This window comes from Oryza brachyantha, chromosome 12 (genome assembly GCF_000231095.2).
Source record: "Oryza brachyantha chromosome 12, ObraRS2, whole genome shotgun sequence".
Taxonomy (NCBI): Eukaryota; Viridiplantae; Streptophyta; class Magnoliopsida; order Poales; family Poaceae; genus Oryza; species Oryza brachyantha.
This window is the reverse complement of record NC_023174.2, coordinates 13,709,655-13,734,174: the sequence shown is the minus strand read 5'-3', so window position 1 is coordinate 13,734,174 and position 24,520 is coordinate 13,709,655. Positions and strand designations below refer to the sequence as shown.

The 24,520-nt window shown below is 39.9% G+C and overlaps 5 protein-coding genes across 5 annotated transcripts; 3 read left to right on the top strand and 2 right to left on the bottom strand.

Moving 5' to 3' along the window:
- On the top strand, window positions 1-5,172 carry LOC102720566 (DNA replication licensing factor MCM7). The gene is made up of 15 exons (XM_006664039.1): window positions 1-141; window positions 258-325; window positions 438-497; window positions 606-835; window positions 1,385-1,562; window positions 1,953-2,075; window positions 2,179-2,268; window positions 2,493-2,635; window positions 2,726-2,903; window positions 3,007-3,198; window positions 3,531-3,703; window positions 3,800-4,003; window positions 4,165-4,330; window positions 4,415-4,636; window positions 4,742-5,172. The coding sequence occupies exons 1-15, from the start codon at window positions 96-98 to the stop codon at window positions 4,844-4,846; spliced, it is 2,178 nt and encodes a 725-aa protein (XP_006664102.1). The 5' UTR covers window positions 1-95; the 3' UTR covers window positions 4,847-5,172.
- Window positions 5,173-5,383: 211 nt separating this feature from the next.
- Window positions 5,384-7,717, bottom strand: LOC102720288. Its single transcript, XM_006664038.3, has 3 exons — window positions 7,383-7,717; window positions 6,424-6,539; window positions 5,384-5,897 (listed from the first exon to the last, which is right to left on the bottom strand). Exons 1-3 carry the CDS (start codon window positions 7,491-7,493, stop codon window positions 5,549-5,551), a joined length of 576 nt encoding a protein of 191 aa, XP_006664101.1. The 5' UTR covers window positions 7,494-7,717; the 3' UTR covers window positions 5,384-5,548.
- A 2,185-nt stretch (window positions 7,718-9,902) lies between these two features.
- Window positions 9,903-12,586, top strand: LOC102720006 (RNA pseudouridine synthase 1). Its single transcript, XM_006664037.3, has 2 exons — window positions 9,903-10,273; window positions 11,303-12,586. Exons 1-2 carry the CDS (start codon window positions 9,919-9,921, stop codon window positions 11,986-11,988), a joined length of 1,041 nt encoding a protein of 346 aa, XP_006664100.1. The 5' UTR covers window positions 9,903-9,918; the 3' UTR covers window positions 11,989-12,586.
- Window positions 12,587-12,593: 7 nt separating this feature from the next.
- LOC102719722 (DNA-directed RNA polymerases II, IV and V subunit 9B) lies at window positions 12,594-14,128 on the bottom strand. The gene is made up of 4 exons (XM_006664036.3): window positions 13,857-14,128; window positions 13,684-13,759; window positions 13,079-13,237; window positions 12,594-12,985 (listed from the first exon to the last, which is right to left on the bottom strand). Exons 1-4 carry the CDS (start codon window positions 13,883-13,885, stop codon window positions 12,905-12,907), a joined length of 345 nt encoding a protein of 114 aa, XP_006664099.1. The 5' UTR covers window positions 13,886-14,128; the 3' UTR covers window positions 12,594-12,904.
- Window positions 14,129-19,147: 5,019 nt separating this feature from the next.
- Window positions 19,148-22,754, top strand: LOC102719441 (GTP-binding protein SAR1A). Its single transcript, XM_006664035.3, has 3 exons — window positions 19,148-19,415; window positions 20,406-20,537; window positions 22,071-22,754. Exons 1-3 carry the CDS (start codon window positions 19,287-19,289, stop codon window positions 22,389-22,391), a joined length of 582 nt encoding a protein of 193 aa, XP_006664098.1. The 5' UTR covers window positions 19,148-19,286; the 3' UTR covers window positions 22,392-22,754.
- The last annotated feature ends 1,766 nt before the right edge of the window (window positions 22,755-24,520 follow it).

Sequence of the window (24,520 nt, the reverse complement as noted above, 5' to 3'; positions counted from 1 at the left end):
TCCCCGAACCCTCCCAAATTTCCCTCCCTTTCTCACTCCTGCCCCATCCCCATCTCCTTCCCCCGTCTCCGCCGCCGCCGCCGAAATCATCCGCCATGGCCGCCGCCTCAACGAAGATCATCGACTTCGCCGCGGAGAGAGGTACGTCGCCCCCCCCCCCCCCCGGGGAACACCTGTGTTCTTGGAAGCTTCCAGAACAAATCCCGTGGCGCGCGGTTGTGATTCATGGCGTCTCTCTGTGTGATTTGTCTCTGCAGCGCTCGCCAAGGACTTCCTCTCCAACTTCGCCGGCCCCCGCGGCGAGCCCAAGTACCTGAACATCCTCGTAATGCTCTCCTCCTCGTGTTCTTCGGACGAAAGATCTGAATTTTTGAGGGCTAACTGTCCACCGGTTTTTCTGATCTAACTACTGTTTGTTGGTTTCCCCCCAACTCCAGCAAGATGTCGCGAACAGGAAGATCCGCGCGGTCCAGATCGAGCTGGACGACCTATTCCATGTACGAAATTTCTGAATCCTCATCTCCCCCAGATCTAATTATTTTACATGCGAGTGCAAAAATCTGATTTTGTTTTTTTGGGTGTGGATTTATCTGTGATTTGCGCAGTACAAGGATGCGGACGACGAGTTCTTGCAGAGGGTCACGGAGAACACGAAGCGCTACATTGGCATATTCGCGGAGGCCATCGACGAGCTCATGCCGGAGTCGACGGAGGCGTACGTCGTCGACGAGGACCGAGACATCTTGATGACGCAGCGCGTCGATGAGGGGGCCGATGGTGGCGCCGACGGCACCGACCCCCTGCAGAAGATGCCGCCGGAGATCAGACGGTTCTTGTGAGTTGTGACGCCTCTGAATTTCCCGTGGCACTTAAAGTTGTTTCTTTTGGTAAAATTGGCCTGTTTGATGTGATTTTCCTTTTGGTAGAAATGAATGGTGGCTGTGATTTATACAGAAAGGAAAGTAGTATTGCGTGTTTCAACGTTGTGCAAGTGAATTGTTGCTGAGATTACATGATTTTGATGGTACTGGTTGAGATTACATAATTTAGATGGTCCTAGACTGCCCTGTCCCACCTCTGTCCTAGGAACCGAACACTACCTAAAAGATGCTATTGAGCACAGTTTGGTACGATAACAACAGTTGGTGCATGTTCTGCAATAATTTGTGCTTCCATAGATTTTGCGATAATGTAATGCGAGTATGTGACAGAGATGCTTGAATGCCACAGGAATGTTTGCCATCTTATATTCAAAGCTAAAATTCCCTTTGTGCTTAATTGCTTATTATTTCTGTCCTTAAATATATTGCTTATTTATGCACTATAATTTTGTAGATTTCGTGTTGAACTTTTATCAGAATATGAAGTGGTTTTTATATTGCAGTGAGGTCTACATCAAGGCGTTCTCAAAGGTTACTCCACTAACCATTAGGCAAGTGAAGGCATCCAACATCGGGCAGCTTGTCAAAATATCTGGGATTGTGACTCGTTGCTCGGACGTGAAGCCCTTGATGCAAGTTGCTGTTTATACATGTGAAGAATGTGGTTTTGAGATATATCAGGTATTTCATCTCTTCCAGGTTCTTTTTACAATATGTTTTGATGCCTATGTGTTCTGTATCAATTATTTGCCCCTTCTACTATTGGCTCTTAAATGATTTTCCACTCGATTTGTCACAGATGTATGGTTCTAGGAACCACATATATGACTCATTGAGCCAACGCGGTGGCATATACTTTGTTTTAGATTTTAACCTATAATCCTATAATACTATAGCATGTAATTCATTGGATGCTATTTTTTGCTTCATGATAAATTTAATTAATGTACCACTGTCCTACCTGAGCTGTGAAGCTAGTAGTTTCTATTTGCTGAGGTATATTTGTCGGTGCCTTCTGGAAGAAAATTTCTAGCATGATTGTTTACATAGTGTCGTTCTGAATTTTGACAGGAAGTGACTGCTAGAGTATTTATGCCTCTCTTTGAATGTCCATCTCAAAGATGCAAGCTGAACAAAGCCAAAGGGAATTTAATCCTTCAACTGCGAGCATCAAAATTTCTGAAGTTTCAGGAGGTTATATCTCTTCACAATCTGCGAACAGGATTCTCTTCAATGGGGAAAAACAAGTCTTATTTAGGCATATTCCTAAACGTAAAACTGCAACATTTCCTTGTAGGTGAAACTGCAAGAGTTAGCAGAACATGTACCAAAGGGTCACATCCCACGTTCTCTGACTGTTCATCTTAGAGGAGAACTGACGAGAAAGGTACATCAAGTTGCAACTTTCCATTGCTTTAAGTAGTGTTCTTTTCATAGCTTTGGGAGTGGACCATAAAGTTGCTGTTTTTCCATAACATCCACTAGTAGATTTGAACAAGATTGCCTAATATTTATGTTTTTCGTTTGCTACATATCCATTAGCTTAATATTGCTACATGAGCGCTAAAAGCTTACAGGAGATATTTACTAATGTTTCCAAGTACTTACCAGGTTGCACCTGGAGATGTGGTTGAGATGTCAGGCATTTTCCTCCCCATGCCTTACTTTGGATTCAGAGCCATGCGTGCTGGATTGGTTGCTGATACCTACTTGGAAGCAATGTCTATCACCCATTTCAAGAAAAAATATGAAGAGTAAACCATCTCAGCCTATTGCCATGCAACCTATTCAGCTTGTCTCAAGCACCATTTGACATTACGAATTTGTTGTAAAAATTATTGCAGATATGAACTTAAAGGTGATGAACAAGAACAAATTGACCGGTTGGCTGAGGATGGTGATATATACAATAAGTTGGCAAGGTCTTTGGCACCTGAAATATTCGGACATGAAGATGTAAAAAAAGCACTGTTGTTGCTACTTGTTGGTGCACCTCATCGAAAGCTCGTAGATGGCATGAAGGTATGCATGTTGTTGTATTACTGTGAATTGCGCCACATATATCCAATAGGAAAGCTTTACTCCAACTCCTTCCATGCTCAATGTTAATCCTCTTACCGTGCAGATTAGAGGAGATCTGCACATATGCCTAATGGGAGATCCTGGTGTTGCAAAGAGTCAACTTCTAAAACATATCATCAATGTTGCTCCTAGAGGAGTGTACACCACAGGGCGTGGAAGCAGTGGTGTTGGTCTTACAGCTGCCGTCCAGAAAGATCCAGTTACAAATGAATTTGTTCTCGAGGGAGGAGCACTGGTAGGGTTCAGATCACTGTATTTCTTTACGCTGCTAGCTAATTATAAGAAAGCTTGGTCAGTCAGTTTAGTGTTTACTAGTGTTTACATGAAACTATGCTGAAGTCCTGAGTTGAGATGTTTAGAAAATCTGCTGATGATCATGAAAGTTGCTTAGACATCAATTAAGATTTCACAGTTGACTTTTGCTGATGGCAAACATATCATTTTAGTCTTGTGAACTGTACTTAACTATGCAAACTGTAATAATGTAACTGAAGCACTTAATTGGGAGTATAGCACAGCCTGCAAATCCCTAATGGTTAATTTCATTTGCAAACTTTTGGGTTTCAGGTACTAGCAGATATGGGTATTTGTGCAATAGACGAGTTTGACAAGATGGAAGAGTCAGACAGGACGGCAATTCATGAGGTCATGGAGCAGCAGACAGTTAGCATTGCGAAGGCTGGAATCACCACCTCCCTTAATGCAAGAACGGCAGTTTTGGCTGCTGCAAATCCAGCATGGTAAGACTTGATACCAATGTTTTCTTCTTCCCAGACTACAGGATAACAAAAAGGATATATAAGGTTGTAACAATGCCATTGCTTTTGGCCATTCAGGGGAAGGTATGATATGAGGAGGACCCCAGCTGAAAACATCAATCTACCTCCAGCACTTCTGTCTCGTTTCGATCTCCTTTGGTTGATCTTGGATCGTGCGGACATGGAAAATGATCTTGAAATGGCAAGACATGTTGTTCATGTGCATCAAAACCTTGAATCACCAGCGCTGGGGTTCACACCACTTGAACCATCAGTTCTTAGGCAAGTATACTTTCCCCAGGGTCATGTAAAACACTTTGCCATTATCTGAAAAAATTTCCATTGCAAGTTTTCCTTTTTTTGAAGCAAATCTTGAAAATTATGTGACAGATTGAAATAAAAGATTCTAGGAGTTTATGTTAACAATCTTGATCTGATCACAGGGCATACATATCTGCTGCAAGAAGAGTTGTTCCTTCTGTTCCTCGAGAGCTTGAGGAATACATTGCAACTGCCTATTCGAGCATCCGCCAAGAGGAAGCGAAATCAAATGCACCACATTCCTACACAACTATCAGGACTCTTTTGAGCATACTCCGTATATCTATTGTAAGCAAACTTCCATTGTTTTTTTGTGTAAGATGAAGCATATGAATTCCTTCTCACAAACACAATGGTGCTTGCTTATTTCAGGCTCTGGCAAGGCTTAGATTTTCAGAAACCGTCGCTCAGAGCGATGTCGATGAAGCGCTTCGGCTGATGCAGATGTCAAAGTATTCTCTGTACTCAGATGACCGCCAGAGGTCTGGATTAGACGCAATTTCTGACATATATTCCATCCTGAGGGACGAAGCTGCAAGAACAAACAGCATGGATGTCAGATATGCTCATGCCCTTAACTTGATCTCAAGAAAGGTACAGTTTCTGAATACATCAGGTGGTGCCATCTCTACAGCTCACTGTCTCCTAATTTCTGACAAAAACAATCTTCTGCCTGTATGTGTGTGTGTAACATAACAGGGATACAGTGAGGCTCAACTGAAGGAATGCTTGGAGGAGTATGCATCCCTGAATGTTTGGCAGATCCACCCAAACACCTTTGACATCCACTTCATAGATGCATAAGGCAGGAAGAATCGATCTCATCTCCTTCAAAGTTCTAACAGCCCATGATTAGCTCAATGATGGAACATCTAGAGAATGAAGCTCCAAGAGCTGTGACCATGGCTAGGGAGGCCATTGATCAAGGTCTAACAAGACTGTAAAAGTACTAATGATCTTACACAAACTATCTTTCTCATTCTCAGTGATGTTATTCTGGGTAGATGTAGCCTGTGAGAAATGTATTAGTAGAGGGAGATATCGTTATCAATTTCCACCTTGTGAGAAGCATTTGGTTGTTTAGCCATATTCTTGACTCTTGTTCAACACTTGATACCGAAATGTATGTACCAAGTTGTGTTTCGTGTCTGGCTTTTATGTTTTCAGACAACACTGAGGAAAACAGACAATTTCAGAAGAAAGTCAATTTCTATGTAATCACCTAACTAAATATACCTGGAGTTCAATTTACATCTCACCATTGCAATCAAATAGTTACAAGGAAAAGATTGCCGTTCACAAAGTTTTTAGTAGTATCTAGGAAAAGGATAAGTCAGTTTACACATTCAGAATGAGTTAGCTATACTGGTTATTAGTCAAGTCATACAAAGTTAATTAAGTCATCCAGAGCCAGTGCACAGACATAACTATAAAAACACAACACTTATTCAGCCCATAGAAAAATCATTACATTTTCTAGTTGCTCTCCTCAGATCCTTAAATTTTCTAGTTGCTCTCCTCAGATCCATCGAGCTGGCTTGTAACACCACCATTTGGTCTAGTGCCTGCACCGCCCGCACCTTTTGTAATGGTGTCAGCATAGCGCCTCTTCCTTGATGAAGATGATGTTTCCGGGGTATCCAACTCCTTGCTCTTCTCACCATCTACAGGGATGTTGTTTATTTCTCTATCTTGATGAGAAAGAAGAGATGCGGAAGGTGGAGGTGGCATCATGTCGATCCCACTGAGGCGGGAGAATACTTTCTCAACAGTGTCAGGGATCTCTTTCCCGAGTCCATCAGTGTCAAGTATCAGATCCCAGACTTCCCTTGAAGCTTTCTCAAGGACTGGATTTCTGCATTGCATAAATCTGTTAGGAATACTCTAGTTCTCTCCCTATTATGAACATGTCCTGCTTCAGGTGGTGTTGGACAAAAGCAAAACACAAGTACTAGATAATTGAATAGCGAATACATGTATTTTGGGGGGGTGCATGAGTTGAAATCTGTGTCAGCCAAATGCAGGACACGAAGTATACAGCCAACAGCCCAACAACAGATAAGGTACAGGCGTACAGCAGAAAACCACATACAGCCTGTCTATCCCTACTACTGACATGTGAAGGTAGAATTACTACTTTCAGAACAAGAAGCATATGTTACTGTGAACTAAAAACAGTCAAATTAATGCAAGTTTTTTTCCAAAAACAATTTTGCTATGACATAGAAAAATAGACACGCATATAGAGTCTAGAGTTGTGCACGTTAACTGCTGAGATTCAAATCAAAACAAATCAATGTTCTCCAAGTTTTTTATTGAGTTGCTCAATGTGATGATGGCATAGTGCATAAATAAATCATAGAAGAAAGATGGGTGCTTACTCTAGTTCCTGCCGAAGTGCATCAAACAATTCCCTCTTAGTCTTCTTCTCAGCTCCAGGAGTGTTTAGAACTTTGCTTTGCTCGACCATCATCATAGTATTATTCTTCATATCCTCCTGAAACCAAACTCAGAAAGTTCATTGCAAAGTTCCTATCACTAAACTAATAGTATGACTCTGGCATAAAAAGCAATGTACGGAAGCATCAAGCAAAGGCATAACATCAGGAGTTAGTGAAAAGCCAGTATTCTACACTGTTAGAAGACTTTTTCCATATTACGTATCCATACACATGTAAATTAAAGCAAACCTATAATTTTATAAATCACTGTGTTAATTGACAACATTGTTCCTAAATAATCTGCTGACAATGGGTGATAGAAAATATAAGTTCAGACATTCACATCACCGTTCAAATCAGTTCCCTGCTATAAGTTCTCGAGGGGTTTTCCCTAAAAAAAAGAAGTTTTCGAGTGAGAAAAAGAAGCTACCCCCATATGAACTGAGCAACAATCACCGAAGCAACCAAAACTAATTAACTGGAGCAATTCAGTCACATTTCATAATCCCACTGTTCTTATCTACTCCAGCCAATTAGGATGGAAAAAAAGAACATGGCTCCAACTGCTTTGCAAAGCAACAGGGTTGCTTACAAACTATCACATCTCCTAGTTAGCGCCAACCGCTCTCCGCAAGAAGTAGCTTTAGCTATGCAATTCTTAAAACTTATAACTGAAGTGAATTTTAACATAATAGTAGAACAAACAGCAGCCGGAGAAACGTCACGCCGCCGCTGCCGCCGATTGCCATGGCAGGGCCACTCATTACCGGTAAATTCCCACCTGAGAACCTCGGCGTGGTCACTCTCATCCCGAGCTGACGAGAACAAGATCACAAACAGAACCATGCATGGATCGGGAGAAGGGAGACGGCGATGGTGAGCAGCTTTTGCGTACGTACGTTGGCCTTGAGCTGCGCGATGATCTTCATGCGGAGCGCGTCGATGGTGCCGTCGTTCTTGAGCGAATCCAGCACCTCCTCCGGCCGCACCACCTTCGACGACGACCCCATCGCCCCCCTCCCCCACTCCCCCCAAATCGCACGCCCGCCGCCGAACCGACCGACCCACCTCCTCCCGCTAGCGCGCGGCGGGCGCCGGCTTCGCTGGGGATTCGAGGAGAGCGCGCGGGGGGAGCTGCGGGCTGCGGCGGGAGAGGGTCGCCGGAGACGGCGGCGACGGAGGCTAGGGTTCGGTTGGGGAAGTGTCCAAAAGAGGAAATTAAAATGATGGGATGACGTTGTGTCCGTTTCCAAAATAACTATGATGGTCTTTAAAATATACTCCTTTGAGGTTTCAAAAATGTTTGAATTTCTTTGATTTGATTTTTTTGCAAAATTAAATATTTTTGGCAATGTTTAAAGTATACTTATATTATTAATCATTTCCATTCAAAATTCTTACTATTTTTATCTACATGTATCTTCGCACCTATCTCTATTTCTCATTTAATAAGGGGTACTCAACTTTACTTTTAACCTCAACCCCTTAACCCCCGATAAATAATATAGAAATATTTATATTTTTGGTATGGAGGCAATACTATCTTTTAAATGTGATTTTCTACTTAGATATATAGATATATAGTTTTATTCGAGTATTTTTAAGACTCCTATATTGATTGTCATAATGTTTTAAAATTAGATATTTTAAAAATATTAATAGTCAAAGTTTTAATAGTTTGATCGCACTCTTGTCAAAAACGATATGAATTATCGAACCAAAGGGAGTACCTCTCACGCCATCTAAAAAAACTCTCACACCTATTCAATTTTTGACAATTTAATTTTGCTGTCAAGACAAAACAAATCAATTTTTTTTAATTTTGTGAATCTTTTTACACCTTTAATTTTAAAATTAAATTTCACCAAGATTTATTTTTAGGTATGCATATTTTGATCATGCCACCGCATCTAGTTTAACTAAACAATATTAATACACATGATCTATTTTAAGGTTTGTTGTCTGACCAAGTATGGAACTCGGATGAGGAAGGTGACCAATGCTCTCCAACCCGACCGCAATATAATTATTTAAAGAAGAAAATAGAAGATGTTTCACATTAAACTGTAATTTTACTAAACACGAACAAAATGAAAATTTTGATAGTATACTCGCTGTTTATATCCAAATTTATCATTTACCCCCTACGATATGACAATAACCTTGAATAACACTACATGTTATCAGCACATGGGATACATGTGCTAAATTCTTAAATCTTGATTAAATCTTATATTATAAACAGTTGAAATTTAAAAATATTTATAGGATCAAATAGTCAAAGCTAAAGTTTAAAGATCACATGAACATGTATTTAAATAATATATATACTCCCTCTATTTTAAAAGACTTTATTTTCAGACTACGGGTTGGCTGGATGGATGTCTCATGTTACCACACCACAATTGCGGCATGCTACACCTCTTTAGACCATTTTGTGTTTGTTAACCAGATGTTAGCACGTCGCAAGAAGTTTGGCTTGGATGCAGTGCCTTGCCACGCTATTTATCATTGAAAGTGTTGGCTCTGAATCTTTCGCCACACTTATGGCACTGCCGAGGGTAAGACTGAACAATTAGTATAACCATCTATAAAAAGCTGATCCAAAGTAATAAAGGTAAAATGAAAGAAATCTCTTCATTACACGACTAGAGAACAAAATGAAGTATAAGAAGCAACATAGATAGATGGTCTGCTAGAGTGAGACATCAGAGAGAGAAACACATGAGATCTTATGGTGACGATTTCTACAAAAGTGCTAGGGTTAAAAAAAGTAGAGTAAAAGAGAACTAGGTAAGGAAGATATAACGAATAAAAAAAACAAGGTTTGGGACCCTAGAAACAGATGCTTTGACTGGTAAGGTCCTTAAGAAGACTTCCGATCTTATTATCAATTAACTAATTCGTGTCTTTTTTAGTCTAAATGTTTTGTTTATTACCCCAACCATACTTTTAAAAAGTTAATTAAATAGGGTGGCTATATCCATCTTTGGATATAAAACAAACGCATGCCACGAATCTATATCGAATTAGAGTAAGTTTAGATATAAGCAACCAAACATTTATCTTATCTACTTTTGCTACAACTGTAACAATTACCAAACAACCATCTTTTTACCACAAGTTAGTTGTGGCACACTTTTAGCACATGCCGAACCTGTAGCGTGTCAAGTTATATAACTATAAGAAGTTTACTCTTCACCTTTTTCAAACTCCAATATTTATCCTCATACTTTACCAAATGATAGTGCAATAATTATGATCACTAAAAAATTGAAATATCTATGAAACAGTAATAATAAAATCTTTATCACCACCCGGGCGAGTTTGGTTTGGTTTGAGATGTTGCATTTGGCCATGATGAAAATCGCATAGTTTAGGGACTAAAATCAACTTTTTTGCTTGCTTGGATTCCTCTTCGTTGGGATCTGAAAAATGACGAAACTACCCCTCCTCCTCTCGCCCCGCGCCGCCACCGCGCTGACCACGTCCCCGTCGCTGCCACCGGCGCGCCGCCTCGCCGGAGCAGCAGACGCCGACCAAGCGCTGACGATGTCGGCGGCGGAGGCCGGGGAGTACCCGGTCCCGGTCTCCCCGCCCTACCCGGCGGTGTCCAAGGACGTGGAGCTCCGGCGCGCCATGACGGCCTCGGCCCGCTCCGCCGCCTACTCCTCCGCGACCGTCGTGTTCGAGGACGAGTGGCTCGCCGTCGTCGACAAGCCCGCCGGCGTCTACTGCGACGCCCTCCTCTCCGTGCTCCCTTGCCCCGGCAGCTCCGCCGCCGCGTCAGGTAATCCCGACGCTTTACGTCGTTGAGCTCTAGGCGGTAGCTGCGCTGCGAGATTGTGCAAATGAGTTGCTGATGAGCTTGTGGATGGTGATTTCATGAGTTAGTTGTTCATGATTTGAGAAAAAAATGCAGTTGCGGTTGATTTATTAGTGTGTCTCAGTGTGTTTTGTGAACAGTGGCATCTCCTAGTGTTGAGATATTTAATGATAAACAATTTGCAATGCCGAACGATTCCTCCTCTAATTCATCTGGAAGAACTGCAAAAACATATGCTCTCATTTCGAATGTGAGAGCAAATCCTGGAGACTAGTCAGGATTTAGGAGGATAGCATTATGGTGATTTACAATTAGTTGTTTGATGGAGTATGCAAGTTTTACTATTAAAGTTGTATTCTTTAACTATTATTACTGCTAGAAATTGTCTAGTGATTGTTATTACTTGTTCATCAAACTCGTTGGATATTGTTGGATCCACCTTGAATTGGTTTCGTGCTTTTCTGTAATTGCAGTTGTTGATTCTCATTCTTGTGCCAAGTAGTTGTAATTTGGAATGTGAGATTAAATGACAGCAGTGGGGAGGGAGGGAACAGAGAGTGTGCCATAGGATCAAGTTGTTTCTCAGTATTGATTGTAGTAAATGTGGATCATACTATGGGGCTGTATCAGCTTGTTCTCATAGGAATTGTTTGTCAGCTGTGTTTTCTAATATTCTTGACTGAAAATATGATTACACTCCATGACATTTTGCCCATCTGGACTCCATAATTTGGTGAAATGAATGATTTCCCACCAGTTGCTGTAAAGAAGTCTTCCTGGTAGCGTTTTTCTTTAATCGTGTCTATGTTGGCTAAGACACTCTAATAACAGAGATAGTACCTTGGTGTACTTCTTTCATTTAGATCTTCAACATTTAGAGCCATGGGTTAAGTATTTGTTTGAGTCCTTGTTTCTGTCATGCTCAAGTATTTGTGAGTTTTTATGCTTTGCTGTCTGTAAGACTGTAACTAAAGGTAGATCTTTTACTTACAGGGGACACATCAACAAAACCTAATCTTCACCTTGCCAACAGGCTAGACCGGGATACCAGTGGCCTCATGGTCATTACCAAATGCAATAAGGTTGCTGGGAAGCTAGTGAAGGCATTTACAGAGCACGAAGTTAAGAAAACATATCTAGCACTTTGCATTGGATGCCCACCAACATGGGAGAAGATTAAGATATGTTCTGGCCATGGCCGATCAAAACACGGTGCTTGGCGTGTGTACGCAATGTCTGATGTTGGACGATCACTGCCTGGGGGTTCTGTTGTAAGGGACATGAGTACCCAATTTGAAGTGTTGGGAATCAATGGTAATTGCCAGTTTAGAGAACCATCTAATCTTGAAGTTGACGAAATAGAGTCTATTACTGTACAGGAGAAGGCAGCTGACCTGAATTCAAACAGTGATGTGAAGAACAGCAGCATGATTTTAGTTAGAGCCTATCCGCGAAGTGGACGAACACATCAGATTCGTCTACACTGCCAGTATCTTGGGATCCCTATCAGAGGTGATGTGAAGTATGGTGGAGTTATTGAGTGGAATGGTGTGGATTATGATGGCCATGCATTGCATGCAGAGAGCTTGTCATTTGTACACCCAGTCACTGGATTGCCAGTCACCTTCCGATCACCTCTCGCTTCTTGGGCGAATGAATTTATTTCAACAATGGAATGAATTCTTTTTAACTTTTTGTAAATCGTGATGCATCGCCTGCCAATTGATGCTGATCCCCTTTTTTTTACCAAGAGCACATCATCTCAATTGCTCATATAACAATGCCCTCCAGAAATGCCTTCATGCTGGTTTTTCATGGGCATCACTACATCAGCACTTTGTGAAAAAGGCTACCAGTCTTCAACTACTGATATGATTACTGTAACACAATTTTGCATTAGAGTTTAGAGTGCTGCAACTGTAACCATGAAATACCTTTTGTAGCTAGGGAGATTCAGCTTGTTATTAGAGCATTGCTCCGATGTTGAAAATGTAGCCAAGCATGCATTTTGAATCATATGATATTCGACTGTTGAGCAGTGCATATACACATGTGTTTCAAACATCCATAATTTTAGGATCCAGATCTAAAGGTGCTCTTCAGTAGTCCCAAAATTGAATGTTTCAGTTATTGAGCCTGAGCAAAGACTTCTTGTGGTTGAAGACTGCACAATTGTTATCCCTTGGCAGTTATTGCTTACAATGAAATTCTTGCAATCAGATTTTAATGGTCATACGACTCTCCAAGTTTTGAAACAATTGCTGCTCATCGTGTGCATGAAAATACTGCAAGATTGTCTACTCAAAATTACTGCAAAATTGCAGATGAAACGAAACACTTAAGAAAACTGTCTCATCCACCCTTTGTTTATAAGGAACAAACCGGACTACCACAGGAATGTTTATCCTAGTAGACTTTGATTGTTTTCCTCCTGATGTTACTGAAAAACATTGATGCCTGAATGTATTTTTAAAACTTAAACATACAATCAGTCCATGCTATTATGGAAAGATCCCTTGGATGGGAAAAAAAAAATCATGTCTCTCTGATCATTTGCTTCAATGAGTTTCTTTTCTTGGTTGACTAAATATGATCTCATTCTCTCCATCTATGACCGCAGCTCGGGTTGCAGCAGACGAAGAACAGCGTCATCCCTTCCTCCCCTCTGGCAGTGGCCTGCAGGACAATGGCGTCATGATCAGGTTTTGTTCAGAATTTCATACTTGGCATCTGAATTAGACTGAATATGTGTTTGTCACTTGAATTGACCTGGAAGAACACGGCTTCGCCATGGCCGCAGACCGCGCACCGGACCGATTTGGTGCGAGGGAGAGTCGGATCACCGGCGACATCCTGGAGCACCTGGGTGAACTCCCCAGCGCTGTGGTGCACCACATTACGGTAGACACAGTTGTTGTCTGCAACCTCCTGCAGAATTTTCAGCATTGCATTTTGCTATGGGGTTAGAAGATTCACAATTTCCTCTTCTTAATATGATGCCAGCAATTTTGCTGTGGTCTTTCAAAAAGGAAAATAAAGATACACAACTTTATTCTACATCATAATCTATCAAATTGCATGCAAAAGATGATTCATTTCCTAATTTTCTGAGTTAACTGACCTCATTTCTACTTCTAAATTTAGCTCATCTCAATATAAGATCAATCTCAAGGATTCAGTCTCATGTCTTTCAGTTCAGAAATAGCACACCACCCCTAAAAATCTGTGGACTATTGGATTGAATTGCTCACAATCTTTAGCCATTCTAGCTTCATCTATGGCATATCCTCTTCTAATACTGCTGCAGAGATCTAACAGGGTGACAGGAGGTGAAATTTTGCTGGGAAGAGAGGAGATGATGAACAAGAAAGAACCTGGTGGTCACAGTTCCTGCAAGCATAGAGCAGAATCTTCTGGTCCCTATCCTCCTTGGGATACAGTATGTTGTTACTGCAAAACCAAAAAGGGCACCAGATCAATCTGTCACCAAAACCTTCAAACAAATCATCAGCAAAGAGATGCAACACGCATCAGGAAATCAGCTCACCATTCACGGCAAAACTTCATGGTACTCATGGCTGCTAGCTTCTCCTATGACCTGACCTGACCTGACTTGGCTTTGCCTGTCTGCCTGCCTGCCTGCCTGCCTCCTTCAGATCTTTATATTCTCTTCAGTGGTGAAGCTGAGCTGAGCTGAATCCTATTCCTGTTCCTTTGTGCTTTGCAAGAAAGGGGAATATGGAGAGGTCTGAGGAGACGAGTGAAGAAGAAGAAGGGGCTAGTGTGAAGGTCGAGTAGAGTAGCCACCAATGGCCTGCACATTGAAAAACACATCCTGGAGAAGGGAGAATAATAAATGAATAAATTCTTTTTTGTGGTGCAAGTTGCCGAGGTGCGGTGGCTTCATCGGATTGTTTGCTTCTGCTTCTCTTTGATGCTGTCTGCCTGCCTGTGGGACCACCATGACATGAGAGAGCGAGCGCGCACGCTTCAAATTTTATTTTAGTTTCCAATTTTTTTTCAAAAACATCGTATCGAATTTTTGGACATATAAATAAAGCATTAAGCATAGATGAACCAAAAAACTAATTACATAGTTATGGAATATTGAGACGAATCTTTTAAGCCTAATTAGTCTATGATTAGCCATAAGTACTATAGTAACAACGTGTGCTAATAACATATTAATTAGGCTCAAAAGATTTATCTCGCGGTTTCTAGGCTAGCCGTGAAATTTGTTTTTTTATTCGTATCCGAAAACCTCTTCCGATATCCGATCAAATATTTGACGTGACACTTCTCTCAAAAATTTTCTCAATCCAAACACACCTAAACTAGATGACTCCTTGCTGCTGATATGCATGCTAAATATGTCAAAATTGATAAATCAATATGTTTGTTGTGAGATACATTGATAAATGAAAATGATACAGAAGACGATGATTTAGCACGCTTGCATATTAATCTTTAGAATCTATAATAAATTATAGATGACGTGACTTGCTTACATAAGCTTTAACTATAACAAGTAATGATGTGACATATTTCATGTTGAGTTTATTTTTTCTCTTTGTATCGTAATAGTCGCTTTTTATAACTGGAGTAAGAAACACTCCTTTCCTTCGTGTCTATGAGCACTATTTCAGCTGCTACTTACTACCTACCTAGTATAAGCATTCCTAAGTTTCTCGCGGTGATTAGAATGTGTGACGAAAGACTAAAAGACTATAACTCTTCTCGATAAACATGGTACGAATAATGAAAAGAGTAAGTGGGAATAAAATGAGAAATAATTGATGTGATAAATAGTAATAAGAATAGTGTCAGAAATGTTTATATTGTAAAACAATATGAGTATAAATTACCGATAATTTTAACTTTTACTCTAAACTATTTTTTATTGTTTTGGTTATGTTGCTTCAAGAGCTATTTTGGCTTCCAGTTAATACACTACAAACAGTTTCAAATTCAAAATCCACGGCAGGAACAGTTTTGTCACGATCTCATCATGGTAACTACACGATTTGATGTTAAAACCATCGTACGTTAAACTAATAAAATTATAAATTCAAGGATATTTCATTTAAAATTATCAGTTATCGATACTGATTTCCAATGGTAAGTCTGGTTAGCGATGGTTCCGTGAGCCTTGGCTATGACTATGAATTGTGAACTTGTCATCAGCCATGGTAATCTACCTACTGAACAACTGAATGTGAATGAGGTTTTGTTGATGTATTGGACAGCCTTCGGTGCAAGATCTTCCAACAATCCAACGTGTTGATCTTTCAACGAAAAGAGGAGGATCTTCCAACGCCGTTGCATTGGTGCTTCTCCGTCACATTTTCAGATCTGGTCAGACTGACAATACAGGGTGGTCAGAGTTAGACTCGTCACTTCTGATTAGTTCTCAAGATCATTTGTATCGAATCTTTAAACATCTAAATGAAGCATTAAATATAGATAAAAATTAAAATAATTCTAATTAGTACATGATTAGCCATAAATGCTATAATAACTAACATGTGCTAATGATGGATTAATTGACTCAAAAGATTCATATCGCAGTTTCCAGGTGGAATCTAAAATTTATTTTATAATTAGACTACATTTAATACTTCAAATGTATGACCGTACGTCCTGATGTGACTACTTTTCTAAAAAATTTTGATAACTAAACGGGACCTAATTATGAATGAATGGATGAATAGATTATTGTATAGTTGAAAAATATAGTTAAATTTACATATAAAGTTTTTTTTTAAAAAAATCATATGGTTTAAGAGCTCAGAGCTCAGTAAGAGTGCACATTTATCCATTCATTGGAATGAAAAATAGAGTATTATAGAGAAAATGAACTCTGATATATTGCAAACCTAAAATTAATCTTTCCACCAAATATGTAAGGATTTTTTCCCCATTTGGTTTGTTAGAAAATGTAAGGAATTATATGATCATGAGACAAATATTTATTCTCTTAATATACTAGTTTATTCCCCGTGTAACATCGTCCGTGCTACTCTAATTTATCCCCCAACTATCACTTTTGTACTTGCTTGTACTTGCTTGGTTATTTCCTGCTCCATCCGTTCTATATTATTATAAGACTTTCTGAGTTTGCTTAAATTTATTCATGTATCTATATATATGTTTTGTATATGTGTCTAGATTCATAACAGACATATAAATCTAGACAAAACCGAAAAGTTTTATACTGCGGAACGAAGGGAATAAATCATCATCTGTTGTACTATGATTTGTCATTATACAATTTCCTTAGTTTTTTGTAAAAATGGCATAATCCCTTACTCCCTCCATCCCAGAGATATCAACTTTTAGATTTGAAATACATAGACTATATCTAGATTCGAATTACAAGTTCATTTTTGTACATACATTATATCTATATTTGAACCCACAAATTTAAATTTTAGAATAAATGGAATATATATTTGGACTAAGGGAGTAGTGTATAACCACTAACCTTTTGTCCGATTCAACATACATGAACGGAACATGGTGTACGTACCCATAAATTTATTGAGAAGTAAAATAAAGAGCAAGTTCCAACCATCTTTAATTTTGTCCACATCAGCTACTTATGGATTAAAAGGTAACATATATAATATATTTCCTCTAGTATGTATCTCAAATACACCCTAATATTTTACTCTATTTATTTTCTATTAACGCATTGTTATATTTCCTTTATCTTTCTTAAAGTTTAGGTGGAGATTGCCTTTTGCACTAGAGGTGGCCCATCATCATATATTAGACTAAGTGTTTAGAGGCTTAAAATACTTTGCTCTTAGTATACAAATTTGCTTGATTGCAACGCAACTATGAACTATGCAATTAAGCATGAGGTGGTGGACATTTGCATGTGATCTCCACTTTCTCCAGCCAATGAAAGTGAACCTCGGACGATTTTGCAAGCTGTCCAAAAAGAGACTGCAGGCTGACGAAAATGGAAGAAGGATCTAGAAGTCTTGGAAGAAAAGTATGATACTCTTCCTGTCTCTACGAATGCAATAATTACAACTCGCTACATTTCATATTATACATTTAGGGGGTGTTTAGTTGAAAATGAAAATTTTTCGTGTCACATCAGACGTTTGACCGGATGTCGGAATGGTTTTTCGGACAAGAATGAAAAAACGAATTTCACGGCTGGCATGGAAACCGCGAGATGAATCTTTTAAGCCTAATTAATCCGTCATTAACGCATGTGGGTTATTGTAGCACTTACGACTAATCATGTACTAATTAGGCTCAAAGAATTCGTCTCACGATTTCTCATATAATTGTGCAATTAGTTTTTCGATTTATCTATATTTAATACTCTATTTAGGTGTTCAAAGATTTGATGTGATGTTTTTGGGTGAAAATTTTTAGGAACTTAACGGGGTCTTATAAGTTATTTTCTATTTTAGATATTTTTTTTTCAAATCCGATCTAGTTTATAAAAAATAGTAATGTCTACGACACCATATTATATCTATTAAATATATAATTGAATATATTGTTATGGTATATTATTTCGTGTAAAAAATATTACTATATTTTTCTATAAACTTCATTAAATTTAAAGAGACCATTTAGTTCAGAAGAGATTTGATTTAGAATAAATATAAAATGACTTATAATATAAATATGAAACGGACAAATAACAGTAAGACGACGACCGTTTTCATGCTGTATTCTGCGAGAAGCTTTGATCGCAAGCCTTCAGTTTGCTGATGATAGGTTGACAGCGTATCACGTGTCAGTTTAATTCCTCGTGGTTTTACATATGATCCCAACACTAGCTGTACCTGATTTTGTTAGTCAAAGTAGAGAAAAGTCAAGGCATGCCTTTGACGACGGTCCAATATGGGTAAGAAAATCGGATGCTTCTTCGTAGAGGCTGGTAAGAAGAATATGCGTGTAGGTATTCCGTAATGAATTCTCCTGACCAAGTTAAAATATGGAGTTTTAGGTCATTGGATTATGTTTGTTTCTGTTTAATTGTACGAGTTAATTATAAGTATGCCCCAAATATAAACCTTCGAAATCTCAGTCATGGATTTTAAACCCGTCTTATTCCTCCTTTTGTATGCGTGAATTTTATAGAATTTTCACATGATTTGATAAATTTCCTTGTTTCAAAGCAAGCATTAGGTTGCTCAGCGTACCAAACAATTCAAACACAAGTGAACGGGATCTTGTTAGTAGACGATTAGCTTTTTTTTATCTCATGTGGATCTCTCTCTCCCTTCTCTCATTTCTCATTTCTCGATGGATCAAGACGAACATATAACCCTAGTATGGTAAAATATGAGGACGAAGCTAGAATGAAATATAGAAGCGTGTCACCTACTTGTTTTAAAATGCTTTGAATGAAATTTGGTCTGCTAGAGTGTCCGAGTTTAAATCAGAGAGGTTCATACGCAGTGAAAATACACGACCTCTGACTTATTTATTTTAACCGGTGAGCCATGGGTCTCTTCTTCGTCTTATTGTTACCGTATTTTTAAGTACGAGATCTTGTTCTCTAATTGTTTTTGCCAGACAAATAAAAAATATTTTAAGCCATATAAGAAAATATTAAGTATGTCCAAAATTGAATAAATTTTTTAAGTGTACTCACATCATTCTTGGCAAACATTTAAATGTGAAATCGGTCTTCTTCTCCTTCTCTAAAGTGTGAAATCTGCGAGCTGCTGCTGCACCTGCGGTGTCATCATCACTTTCTCCCAAACAACAAACCAACTCCCACCCACCTACCCACACCTGACGGCTGGGCCCCACGTGTCATCCTCTAGGCTCCACCGTATTTCACCAGCCGGAGGAGGGGGGCGCCGCTACGTCACCACCATTCGCTCGCCTCGCCTTGCCTCCCTTCCAAACGGGTCCGCGTCAAGATCCGCTAAGAGCTGCTCTCTTTCTTCTTCTCCACTTCCGGCGAGGAGAGCCGGCGACGCGGCGGCGGAAGGAGATGTTCCTGGTGGACTGGTTCTACGGCGTGCTCGCCTCGCTGGGGCTGTGGCAGAAGGAGGCCAAGATCCTGTTCCTCGGCCTCGACAACGCCGGCAAGACCACGCTCCTCCACATGCTCAAGGACGAGGTTGGTTGGCTGGTTGGTTGGTCATGAGGGATTAGGAAAAGAAAAGAAAAGAAAAGGAGGAAAAAAAATCACTCCTTTGTTTCTGTGTTGATTGTTAGGTGATCTGGATGCGGGTTCGATTGGAATGATTATGCTTGGTTGATTTGTGTTTTTTTTGGCTTTCCTTTTTGTATGTGGAAAGATTTGTGTTGTTCTGGGGCTTCTGCTGTGTGAGAATTTTGATGAACTTTTCTGGTTTGAAATGGATCGGTAATTTTCATTTTTTTTGTTGTCGGTGGTGAAAATTACGATGAGTTTGGGGATCGGGATGGGATGCATCCACGTAATCTTGGAAGAGAATTTGTGTTTCTTTACCTTGAATTCAGCAAATCCGATTGGTGTATCCTTGCATGCGCGTACTTGTTTTCTTGATTGGGCCATCAAAAAATTCGATGTCTTTATGCTTGTAATTCTTCGTTCCGAGGGGCAAGAATTCACGTGGATTTCATCTAGAGGGAAAAAAAACCCCCCTTGTGGGATTCGATACTTGCTATGGAGAAGAGGAAAGATCTTTAGATTGAGGCTTAGATTATACCTCCACCTAACCCATTTTTGGGTGGGCTAACTTTCTACATATATAGCGTGGTTTATCTTGGTGATGATAACAGGATGTAGAAACTATACAGGGTTTATTCTGGTAACTGAGTTGCGCTGGATCGGTTGCAATATCTGGCGATGTGCCATGTTACAAGAAGATTCCATGCCTGGGTTTTGCAGTTTACAATCTGGTGCACATCCTAGTCTGGAGAATTTATATCTGATTGCAACTTCAGTATTTTTGACCAGTTATCCATATTAAAATTTTAGGCATTCTTTGTTACTAAGTGATCCTATCCAGCAACTGAATATATTGAAGCTATGCATGGAAAGCATATGAATGTTATATGTTTTTGCTTCTGGTTGCTGAATAAATTGTTTTTTTTTTTTTGGGATTTCTGTTCCTTTTGGCAGAGATTGGTGCAGCACCAACCTACACAATATCCGACTTCTGAAGAGCTGAGCATTGGGAAGATCAAGTTCAAGGCATTTGATTTAGGAGGCCATCAGATTGCTCGCCGTGTGTGGAAAGATTATTATGCCAAGGTATCACCTTCATTGTTAATTTTGTATTTGTATTTCTGTAAAGCATAAGTCAACGAATGATCTGCCTGCTTATTGTTTCTTGTCATGTGTGTTTGATTTCTGGTGATATATGCCATCATTCAGTACTGCTATAAACTTATGAAATGCAGAAATTACTTCTGTTAGGCTGAAAAGGTGTACTAGAGGTCATTATCACGGATAGTATTTGGCATTGAAACACTAGAGTATGTGTGTCTAGCTTTTTCTGTCACATGTCACACCAGAAGCTTATTGATGAATTTTCACCAATTAAGTTAGTGGGGGTTATAGTGCATAAAAATACAAGTATCCTAGTACATGCTGCCCACCATGGTGTAGATATCAATCTTGTAATATTACACAAGTGGTATGTGCAATTTGGCAATCTAGCTACTACTGTGAAATGGGAGATTTGCTTTAGTATGTTTCTGTCAAACATTGTCTTTTGAAACACTAGTGTTCTTCTGTTTTCCGGTACCTCGGCTTGTGGCTAGCATTTTGCCCCATGCATCATATATTCTTTTTCTCCCCAAACCACATGTTACTGTACTACTGTTCTATGAGATAGTGGCTTTGGTTTAGTGGGTCAAGTGGTGGATATTCCTTGTTTATATGATAGAATATGCTGTAAAAGAGACTATGATATACAAAACATTTGCACTTGGAAGTCGCAACAGAATCATTTTGGTGAAACAATTGAGTCTCAGGGATTAATTTTGTTAGCCAGTAAAGTGTTACTCTCTCCGTTCCAAAATATAACTATTTTTAACATTTAAAATATTTCCCCACCTACTCATTCTTCTTAACCAATCACAACCCTCTCCCATTTAATTTCTCCACCTACTTCCTCTTCTCAAACTTCTTCCATTCAAGTCCACCTACTTAATATTTGTGCTGAACTCTAGAATTTCTTATATTTTGGGATAGAGGGAGTAGTACTTTGGTGGAATGTGGGTTTTTTTTTTCTGCTTGTGCTAGCAAGGGACTGAATTCTGAAGGAATAATTAGGTTCTAATATGGAGACATACAAAGCAATTATATTCAAAACTTCAAATGATGTTATACACCAGATCAGCTCAACAGCCAAATTGATTGGAGAAGACTCGGTTAAGGTCACACAACTAGGGATGACCTGAGTAGAAATATCTGTGTATCTTTTAAGGCATAAGATGTTACTGTTTACTTTGAAATAGCTGTTTAAGTGATAGTACTGTCCACTTGACCAGTTACGTCCATATCCAGATCCGAGATTTTCAGTTATAGTATTTATCTTTGTTGACATATATGAGTATAATAGTTCATCTATAGTGCAATGTCATAAAACTTGGTAGGTATGGTTGGTTCATAGTGTCATACCGACTTTAAACTTTCAGTTGTGCAAATCACATAGAAAATGATAATTAATTGGTCATTTTGAGGTACTTTATGCCTTTGTTTCTACTTATGCTGGTGCACCAGCAACTATTCTGCCCTCTACATCTAGCTGATGCATCTTAACATCCTTCCTATGATCAGGTCGATGCAGTGGTCTACCTCGTGGATGCCTACGACAAGGAGAGGTTCTCCGAATCGAAGAAGGAGCTCGACGCCCTCCTCTCTGATGATTCCTTGGCCACTGTCCCGTTCCTGATCCTGGGGAATAAGATTGACATCCCCTACTCCGCGTCGGAGGAGGAGCTCCGCTACCACATGGGGCTGAGCAACTTCACGACCGGCAAGGGCAAGGTGAACCTCGGCGAGTCCAATGTGCGCCCTCTGGAGGTGTTCATGTGCAGCATCGTCCGCAAGATGGGGTATGGCGATGGGTTCAAGTGGCTGTCACAGTACATCAAGTAGGGTGGTTTTGCTGGAAAAAAAGAAGTGTTGAAGCAGTCATCATACTCCTGTTTCACCTTACAACAAAATTGAGTTAGGAACTAGCTAGCAAGCTGGTGTGGTCATGGTGGTTCATGGTTCCAGTACATATGTGATGGAAACAGCGAAAGACTGGAATTTGTCTTAGATTTTTGTTCAGTTAAAGAGTGACTCTTAAAGATACAGAAACAACTTTTTAAAAAGCATTCACTGGTACACATATGCCTACTACAAAGTCTGTTTACATGTGTACCTTGGCAGTTTAATATGTGCCATGGTCATCCCAATTCTGCGTCCAAGTCTGCAACAAATCTATATATGATGGTACCAGGACGTCTTGCCCTATTCTGTGCTCACATTTTGTTGCAAAATTGCTTTGGTCCTTATTACAGATCAAGATCCTTTCTCCCTGTTTGAACGGCGTCATTGTTAAAGCCGAAGAAAATGGACATATGAAAAAGTGCCATTTTTTCTCACTTCAACACTAAGGCTATGTTGCATTTGCAGTACATTGATGGCACTATTTACTCTCTGGGCTAGATTACAGGTACACTATAAATAGCTGTAGGGATGATTGGTACTCCCTTTGTTCAGAATGTATTTCTATTAATGAATTTAAACATATATATATATATATATATAAATAACTTTAGATATAGCTCGAAGGTCTTATGATATAAAGCAGATGAGATTGACAGTTATTCACGGGACACGACTTCTCTCATGGCAGCTCTCTGTTTTGGGAGGGGCTACAGAGAGTGAAAATGCGGTTCTAGAGAGTGAAAATGTGGTTCTAGTTGATACTTATTCACAAACCAAAGATTCAGAAAACTGATATCAAAAGCTTTGGAATCATTGTTGTCCCAAGATCGCTCCCCAATTTCCATTCCTTTCTTGCACTACCAAGCTTGCCTTGCATTGCATCAGTGCCGCAAGAAATTTGATATTGTGCCACTGCTTAAGGTTGGATTCGATGGCATGCCATCTCACAAATGGGCTTTAATAAAGAGTCACGTTTAACTGGGTGGTTTTCAATCTTTGCCATTTTAGCTCATTTATGTAATTTAGATGTATTTTCGGCAGAATTTATTAAACACAGGACCATTTTGCCCCTAGCTTTGTGGGTGAACTATCGATGCCGGCTCCTCCTCACTAGCCACGCGTGCCGGCGCCGTCCTAGCTCCGCTAGGGTTTGGCGGCGCCTAATGCCTGGTTGGCGGCGGCATGAGGTGGAAGGGACGACGAGATCGGGGGAGGGAGGGAGGATCAGAGTCTGGCATGAGGGGAAGAGACAACGAGATCGAGGCAACCGACGCCGGTGGTGGCTATCGGGGGGCAGCACAGTAACAAGGAGAACAACGGCATTTGTTGATCCCTTTTCTATTCTAGCGATCTCGGTCTCGTCGGGGAAGAAAGAACGAGACAGGGAGACAGGGGCAAATCGGTCCCTCAATCCCAAAATTCCACTGAAAGTACACCTAAAATGCATAAATGGACTAAAATGACAAAAGATCGAAGCCCACCCAGTTAAGTGTGACTCTTTATCGAAGCCCATTTGTGAGATGACATACCATCGAATCTAACCTTGAGAAGTGGCAAAATCTCAAATTTCTCGTGCCTTGCTTGTTTGAGTTGCTATACCTAGCTTTGGTGCAGTTTGTAGCATCAATACCAAAGTGCCCTCTCTTCTGTTGGTATCGGCAGAAAGAAATCAAGAATACAACAATGGCTGGTTGTGGGCAGCGTGCTAGAGCATCTGTTGGTATCGGCAGAAAGAAATCAAGAATGCAACAATGGCTGATCGTGGGCAGCGTGGTAGAGCAGATACAATAAGCAGACTACAAGCCAACTATAAACATATTTTAAGGTGATAAGAGAGTAGAGAGAAGAGCATCGGACTATAGATTTATAGACAGCTGTACCACGGATCCAAGACACGTGTGTATGCCAGGTAGGGCCGAATATTAATTATGTAGTATATAACTATTATATGAATTGACTATTAAGTTAGTTATAGATAATTTATAGCCAGCAGTTGGCTATTAAACTTGCTCTAAGACCCATTCCTTAGGAACAGGAGCACTGCTTCGTGTACACAGCCAATAACCAGC

Bases quoted from the DNA above. Each gene is read 5' to 3' on its own strand.
- LOC102720566 (XM_006664039.1), top strand. From the start codon at position 96: ATGGCCGCCGCCTCAACGAAGATCATCGACTTCGCCGCGGAGAGAG. The intron at 2,636-2,725 runs GTAAACCATCTC...AAATTATTGCAG, and splicing joins TTCAAGAAAAAATATGAAGA to ATATGAACTTAAAGGTGATG. The intron at 4,004-4,164 runs GCAAGTATACTT...ATCTGATCACAG, and splicing joins CTTGAACCATCAGTTCTTAG to GGCATACATATCTGCTGCAA.
- LOC102720288 (XM_006664038.3), bottom strand. From the start codon at position 7,493: ATGGGGTCGTCGTCGAAGGTGGTGCGGCCGGAGGAGGTGCTGGATTCG. The intron at 6,540-7,382 runs GTACGTACGCAA...GTTTGGTTTCAG, and splicing joins TCGCGCAGCTCAAGGCCAAC to GAGGATATGAAGAATAATAC. The intron at 5,898-6,423 runs GTAAGCACCCAT...TATGCAATGCAG, and splicing joins GCACTTCGGCAGGAACTAGA to AAATCCAGTCCTTGAGAAAG.
- LOC102720006 (XM_006664037.3), top strand. From the start codon at position 9,919: ATGACGAAACTACCCCTCCTCCTCTCGCCCCGCGCCGCCACCGCGCTG. The intron at 10,274-11,302 runs GTAATCCCGACG...TTTTACTTACAG, and splicing joins CAGCTCCGCCGCCGCGTCAG to GGGACACATCAACAAAACCT.
- LOC102719722 (XM_006664036.3), bottom strand. From the start codon at position 13,885: ATGAGTACCATGAAGTTTTGCCGTGAATG. The intron at 13,760-13,856 runs GTGAGCTGATTT...TTGGTTTTGCAG, and splicing joins ATGAAGTTTTGCCGTGAATG to TAACAACATACTGTATCCCA. The intron at 13,238-13,683 runs GTTCTTTCTTGT...AAAATTCTGCAG, and splicing joins GCAGGAACTGTGACCACCAG to GAGGTTGCAGACAACAACTG.
- LOC102719441 (XM_006664035.3), top strand. From the start codon at position 19,287: ATGTTCCTGGTGGACTGGTTCTACGGCGTGCTCGCCTCGCTGGGGCTG. The intron at 19,416-20,405 runs GTTGGTTGGCTG...TCCTTTTGGCAG, and splicing joins TCCACATGCTCAAGGACGAG to AGATTGGTGCAGCACCAACC. The intron at 20,538-22,070 runs GTATCACCTTCA...TCCTATGATCAG, and splicing joins GGAAAGATTATTATGCCAAG to GTCGATGCAGTGGTCTACCT.